The sequence below is a fragment of the Ochlerotatus camptorhynchus genome, unplaced genomic scaffold (assembly GCF_037179485.1).
Source record: "Ochlerotatus camptorhynchus isolate MF236.1 unplaced genomic scaffold, CSIRO-AGI_Acam_v1.1 ptg000149l, whole genome shotgun sequence".
Taxonomy (NCBI): Eukaryota; Metazoa; Arthropoda; class Insecta; order Diptera; family Culicidae; genus Ochlerotatus; species Ochlerotatus camptorhynchus.
The window spans coordinates 47,389-55,036 of record NW_027040639.1 but is presented as its reverse complement, the minus strand read 5'-3'; the positions used below and the strand labels follow the sequence as shown (position 1 = coordinate 55,036).

General features: G+C 37.8%; 1 protein-coding gene across 1 annotated transcript; it reads left to right on the top strand.

The window, feature by feature from the left end:
• The first annotated feature begins 5,769 nt into the window (after positions 1-5,769).
• LOC135701084 (general odorant-binding protein 45-like) lies at positions 5,770-6,635 on the top strand. The gene is made up of 2 exons (XM_065221797.1): positions 5,770-6,493; positions 6,556-6,635. Exons 1-2 carry the CDS (start codon positions 5,770-5,772, stop codon positions 6,633-6,635), a joined length of 804 nt encoding a protein of 267 aa, XP_065077869.1.
• The last annotated feature ends 1,013 nt before the right edge of the window (positions 6,636-7,648 follow it).

The following is a 7,648-nucleotide window of genomic DNA, read 5'->3' as shown; positions in this document are numbered from 1 at the left end:
CATTAAGAAAATCTTCAGCCGGAAACAGATTCGCCTCTCACAACTGGAACTTAATGTTTTATATTTTCAATCTATAGAAAAGATACACATCACTTAACAAAAATTTTGTAGGATTTGGGGATTTTTCAAATTGACAAATTCTTTAGAAAGCATGGCTGTGATTAGTAATTTTTCAAGATTCTAAACTTTGAACAAAGTCCTTCTAAACTATGAATTAACTCATTGGAGATTAACGTAAAGCTGCACTAAGACCAAAATATTGAAATTTTACAGATTTGTTTACAGATTTTTGTCAGTCAGATACAGATTAAATAAAAAGATTTTTTGCGATGAAAATACAGATTGAAAATCGAAAAATGTGGCATCACTGGTACCGCCATGGTCCAGATGGGAGACGCCATCGCAGTTGAACCAGTCGAACGCAGCATCCAGCACTTGAACAACATTGAATGAATGCAAATGATGGTAGCAAAATTCAAGTTGCATTTTTCAAGCAGAACTACCTGTCAGAGTCCACCAACCCGTACACCCTGCCGGACAATTCGATCAGCTTCAAGGTCTACATGAGCATGAGCATGAGCATGATTGACCGCCCACGGTTGCTACTCTGTTATTGCCAGACCAGCTGTAATTACACAGAGAACCAATAGACGATGCTTGGGACTAGCAATCATCCTCAATGTGTAAAAACTGGTGATCTCGAATTAGGCAATACCAGCGCCGGCCGCACCCGAACACAGGTCAAGAAAGGAATGGGTAGGAATGTGTTGACGTGGCACTCACTTTGTTGGAAGCCAAGGAGTCCTCTGCACTTCCACGAGGAATCACAGGGATGTTGGGTAAGAGGGTTGGGTTTGCAGCAGGGTTCATTTTGGTAAACGATAAGCTGAATTGATGTCCTAACGATCGTATAACGCGAAGGAGCTTGGGATTGAACCCACGGTCTTCTGCTCAGTAAGCAAAAACGTTTCCTACTAGGCAAACGAGCTCCTTTTTAATCATTGAGTTGCTGTTATTACCATGTAGTCATATTAACAAATAAAACGATTGACGAATCTTGATGTGGATGGGCTTGATGATGTATTTTTTTAAAGGCAATTCAGTTGCCTACAATTTTGTCTCAGACGCAAGAGTCAGTTGTGTGTTATGATTTATTGAAAAATTCTGTAAAAAAAATAGTTGTGGGTCAAAATGCCCAAACTCCTGCACAAACTTGCTTCATAGCCCCTAACAAACAATTAAGCAAAGTTTCATGGAATTCTGACAGGCAAAATCAGAAATTTATTTAGATTTTCTGATATTTGGCCTAGAACTGCTAATTTATAATTATTTTCAGCATTTACCTCACTATACTTTTGATTCTCTACAGTTTTCATTGGAATTTTCCTCCACAACAGTTTAGGAATTCTGTGCAGAAAACTCTTAAAATTCAAATTCACTCTCGAGTAAATCATATTAAATCGAGTTATCATGGATTTTACCTAAAATTGGTCCCAAAATGCCGTTGAGAGAATCTCTTCAAACTCTCCAGAATTTCCTGGAAAGGTACTCAGAATATCTTCGAGAATGTGCTCGAAATTCCCTGTGATTTGTCTTCTGTGGACCCTTCCAGAAATCCATTGATATTCCTTCAAAATTCGTTTTAGCAATTCCCTTGACAAGCTTGACATTATGTAAAAAATGTTTTGTGCTATATTCAGAAATAAATTCCCTTGGAATTATTATCGATAGTCCATTGGAGCTCTCCTGAGAATTCTCTATGATTGACATTCAAGCGATGTTCATCCTTAGCTGATCATAAGGGATAGTGTTAAATTTGTTGTAGGATTAATATATTTTTAATTTTACTCCGAATTCCCTAAGACTGCTTCCTGAGATTCTCTTCAGAACTACGTAGGAACATTGAATTATCTTTTAAATTCCTCTACAATTCTCATAAAATTATCATTAAATTCTTTAGATAATTCTTCAAAGTGTAAAAATCATAACATTTTGATCAAGTTCAAGAGTAATGATTTTTATTTTAAAACTAAGATCTTGAAAATTACGCCATACTCGAAGTTTTATATTTTTATGAAGTCTGAAATCTTCTAGGAGATCAAGGATGCGAAAAGCTCACTGGTCTTCAAAACCTTGACAGTTTTCTCGTGTTATCTTAAAAAAAACTTATTAGCCCGAGATTTCAAATGTCTTTCCGTAGATCTAATTATGTTTTATCAATCACTTTATAACTTAAGGTTCAAAGACCTTCTTGGTCCAGTAGCGTTCGGGCAAGTGTCGAATTTAATTTAATAATTTTGTAACATAGAAACAATAAAAAAATTCTAACACTCTGGGTTTGGCGATCAGTTACGCAGAGGAAGGATAGGGGAGGGTCTAAAACCTCTCAAAAATGGTCTACGTAGTTTATGAACGTCCCTAAGTCTTGGCACAATGCGAGCAAGCAGATCATACTGAAAACCAAAATGTCAGTTAGCTTCAAAATTCTGGAGCACCTGAAGCTGGTGTGCTGATATAAATTAGTCACTGAAAACTGTTAGTATCATGCTGCCGACCATTTTTGATAGAAGATGGCGCATCAGATCTACTGAACCAGCACAAGTATAAACTGAGCAAAGGGTGTTTTTTTATTTATTCCTCCTATTTTTCTACTGTCAGCTCATTCCATCAGATTACAAATTCACGTGCGCCTGAAACCTAGGGTTCAACCCATCTTCGGCGCAGTAACAAAAACGGTCGTCACTAGGACATCGAGCCCCCCAAAAAATCGTTAGATTTTTATTACCTTGTGTTTTATTAGGCCAGTGATTGGTCGAGTTCTCGAGCGTAACCCTGGCGAACGCCATCATGAAGTGCATTCACAGCGCGATCGATCACAAATGCACATAATTCCTGTTCATATGAAGCTGTGCTTCTTCTCCTCCAAGTCGATGAACGGTGCAAGGAGCAACGAGAACATCGAAAACACGTTAGCTTTGAAAGAGCGGAAGCTTTTTTTTCTTAGAAAAGAAAGGATTTTCCTTTTTCTGTGTAGTTAATGTTATGATGCGTAGTTATAATTTCTTATTGTGTTAGTTGGAAGTGCAAAAGTCAGGAGAGTAAAAATAATTTGTTGAACTATTTGAGATTTTGCCAAGACGGTCCTCCAACATTATATGTTTGGACGATGGAATCCCAAGTAACAAATCAGTAACCATTTGGCATCCACTCTGACTTATGATGGTGTTATAACGGCAATGAACAAACCATTTAGTATAAATACAGCATTTCAAAGTGTAAAACATTCCTGCATAGTAGTTCAGCTTTTTGCTGTTTTAAAAACCTTTTATAGCCTGGCAAGAAAGTCAAAAACTGTCTTGTTTTAAAAATAAATTTAAAACAGTTCTCAATCCCTCCTTAAAACTGCTCTGTAATTCAAGCATTAATGTCATTAGCAATTGTTTATTAATGTCATGATAAAATACTTTATAAACGTGTTCTATCATTCATAAAAGCCACCATAAAACCATTAGGTTTTGCATTAGAGCAAAAAGCATTTATTGTTGCTTTTTAGCCTTTTTAAAAAGCATCATTAACTCCCCAATTACTCTGTTTACAAATTGAGCTTAAAAGATGGTTCGTCATAGTTTATAATTGCCAAATTTATGACAAGGAAATCTCGAAGGATAGACGAAGTAGGATGAAAAAATCAAGTCAATTTCAGATAAATTTACTTCTTTAGAAGAACCAGCACACCACCAATGACTGACCATCTGTCGGAGAAGAGTGAAGTGAGTGGGCCCTCGAACTCATAAAACATTGTGTAAAGTTGAAAAACATACCAGCCTTCTCCAGATCTTGCGATGACAATCGAACCGACAGCAAACCACTGAAACTGTTAGTAAGCGGAGATCAGCTGGTTTCCGTTCCAAAGCAGCGATTTTATTCGGCGAAAGACTGTTCGAAAATTTCATTCAACCGTACATCTCTGCATCATTGGATGGCGCACTTCTGTAACCGTCCGGAAGAAGGGGATCTTTTTCGGGAACGATTGCGCTTCCAGCTGTTCGAAAAACGAAATGTTGTAAAACAGTATCGCACACTATCTGAGTAACTACTCCCAATCCATCGGGAGAAAACCGTCTGGAAGAATTCTGGATCTCACAGCGCAACTATCGAAAGATAAACAAACTTTGACGTTTAACTTTTTGCAGGCAACTTTGCCTCCATAAATGCTGCCATAAATCTGATCGTGTTAGGATCAAGCAAAATGGCTTTAGATAAATACAATGCAGGCTGTAAGTTTTCTTCATAAATGCCATTTTAAAACCTTATTAATTTGTTAAGGATATCTTGGAAGCAAAACAATTTTTTCACAAATCCCATGAAAATCAACTTGTATGTCACCGCCATGTTGCAATTAGTTGGCTTGTTTTTTACAATATTTGATTTTCGATATATAGTTTCTTGGATATGACTATATTTTTGGTAAATTTAGCAATGAGCAAACATTTAAATGCGAAAATCATAAAAAAAATCTCGGCCTACCTCGACCTGAAGAATAATTTTTTTTAAATTTAAAATAAATAGTCAAATCGACGTTTTACGAGGGCGGACGTATTTACTTCGATGTTTTCACGTACATTTCACATAAAATTAAATTAGGCACTTAAAACTAGGCCACCTAATGAGAACTATTGTAATAAATTTGAATATTCAACAAGATTTTTATACCATCAGTTTCTATTTTAATTATTTTGATAATATCGGATTCATAAATCCTTCTCTATCTTGATTAATGCTTTCCTAGTGGATTTAGCAAGCGGCTAGGAGAAATGGCTCGGAAAGGGTTTTTATTGTTGCTAAATAGCTTTTATTGTAGCTTTCAAATGGTTCGTCATACAACCTTTTGACGTAAAGCAATCTTGAAGAGCTTCAAGAATACACCCTTCAGAACCTTCTCCAGGGTGGGCCAACTAGACATATTCTAGCCTTAATGAGGTTTTGGTGGATGCTTTATGACAAAATAGCCTTGACCAGAGTTTTATGAATGTTGTTTTATAGTTGCTTTGTAGTATTTCATAAAACTTAAAATGTTACTTGGGATGGTTGGTGTAGCAGCCACCGCCATGGATGTATTCGAGCAGTTCGAATGGTCGGATGGTATAGTTTATGGTGTTTTTGAATTCAACTGAGTTGATCATTTGACTTACCTAGTCTAAAACCAGCTTAACAGAAAAAGAAAGCCAGTAGTCTCTTCGTCGCGTCGATTTGGTCGATTGAAGCTGATATTGTGCTGCCCTGCTGCCAGGCATGGAAAATCATCTTGATTCATTTGCCTCTAACTTTTCTCTAGGATTCCGTGAAATGATGTATAAAGCTTTTGTAGGTTTTGATATTAACTATGACTTAACTGGTGTGATTAACTCAAATCTGCATCTCTTATGCATGACGAACTGGAGCGGGCATTCTTGGCAAGAAGGGTAATACTCTCAAGAGTCTCAACTCAGGCCATTTCAAAAACGTCTCACTCCACTGAATTTGTGATGAATGGAAAGTTTACGGAAGGAATGTGGATTGCACATTATCAAGCGGAAAAACTTCCTGTCAAGCCAAAACGTGATTCTGATGCCATTTTTCTATCGAGTTTCTGGGCAGTTCACCTGGGAACTGAAAGTACGTGCTTTCACTGCAAGACCAGTCCATTCATAAAAAGTCATAAATTCAACCGCCATGCCATCGGGTATCTCTAGTAACGTTCCATCTACGTAGCAAAGAACTTCGGTGGCGATGAAACACTTCAGTTTGGCCTTAGCAGTTGTCATTTTTGTGAGCAGTGTGGATTGTGATCGGCACAAGATCGTGGAAAAAAGCCTTCAGCGGACCGGTGTCGAGTGTCACCAGTATAATCCCCCGGAAAATTGCATGGCCCGGTGCCAAACGCTGCTCACTCATGACTGGAACGATATGACCGGAATGCAGTCAGTTTACGATCGATTCTTCCAACCGAGTCCGGTTGATCGGTGCAACTTCAACCGAACCCAGCGGTGTTTGAGCGCTAAGCTTCCAAAGATTGCACCGGAGAAAAAATGTATCAGAGCGAGCGAGTCCATCCAGTGCTATCTGGACCAATTCGGAGAGGTGATGGTGGATATACCAAAGTTCGTACGTTCTAGTGGGTTACAGGAGCAACAGATCTACAGAGAATGTGCCACTATGATGGGATTTTCTAAACAGCGATTTCTCCAGGTGCTGAATGACACGGACTATTCTCTGCAGGACTCACGATGCCTGTTGCGGTGTTTCATGATCAGATCAGGTCTGTATAGTGATAACGGTGGCCTTAACCTGGAGCGGTTCTACGTTGCGTGCGGAGGCTATGATGACGAGTTCTACCATAATGTCACGCAATGCATAAAAGACGTGCGAGCTTCGAGTACCTGCGACAGATGCAGTCTGGCGCACCGGTTGGTGATGGAGTGTATTGGTAGCCAGTATGATGTTAACAAACTTAGTAAGTGCAGCCTCTATTTACCTAGATTAGGAGTACTGAATGATTTCAATTTGTATTTTCAGATTTTTACCAGTACAATGACGATGTGGATCAAGTTAATAACTATGCAACGTTCTATCTAATTAATGTTAATTTGCCCTAATTTATCGCAAATAGGAAATTGTCGACTCACGCACACAATTTAAAATTGACTTTATTTCTTTCCCTTTGTGTTACATTGCAAACAAATAATTCATTTTTAAAGTAAAAAATAAATGGTTGGTTTGGTGCCTAATGCCGTTCACGTGAGGTGCTAGTTTTGTTCGAAAAATAGTTTCGCGCATCTATAAAATCACTTGCAAAACAAACCATTTTATCAGTGGACCAGCTAATACAGACAAAAGCTAGTTGTATAAAACATTGTTTGCCTGAATAAACTGATATAAACTTGTTCCATGTGCCCCTGTACCGGTATAGAGCAGACTACCGAAAGCAACTTTCAAACGCAAACACGAAAGACTTCACAAAACAACAAAACATAGCTTTAAATCATATAGGGTAGAGCGCTACTTCGTCGTAATCGTCCATTTCCGTTCTATCGAGCAGAAAAAATCGGTATAATCAATGATTTCACAGTGCACAAATGAGTAATTCAAGTTTGTATCGATGCGTTAGTTCACAAGCTTCAACACTAAACCTATTAGAGTGTATGATGTGAATATTCATTTATTTTTTATTCGTCAATCAATCAAATCGTAGACTACATCTAGATAAACATTTCAAAAGGTCCTATTTGCATTGATCGATTCTCTTCATCGACTTTCTCTTTCGTCAATAACTCAGCTGCAAACATAAGGACTTATGTTCTATGACTTTGCAGGGTTCTAAAAATATATTTTTAATTCTGTTGAGGGCATATTTAGGTCAATCATTTCACAATGATGATTATAAACAGTCAGCATCTGATTTACAGGTACAAATTTAGCGTAATTGGTCCGATGGCGATTTACTGCGAACAAGTGTCGATTGCGTAATTGTCGGAACGGTGCATACATATTTTACCTTGACAATAGATCAGCTTAGACAATGCTTTGCGAAATGATATTGTTTGATAAAGAAATCTTTACGTAATCCCGACGTTCTTTCAATGTTTGAATGCTGATCAACAAGCAACGT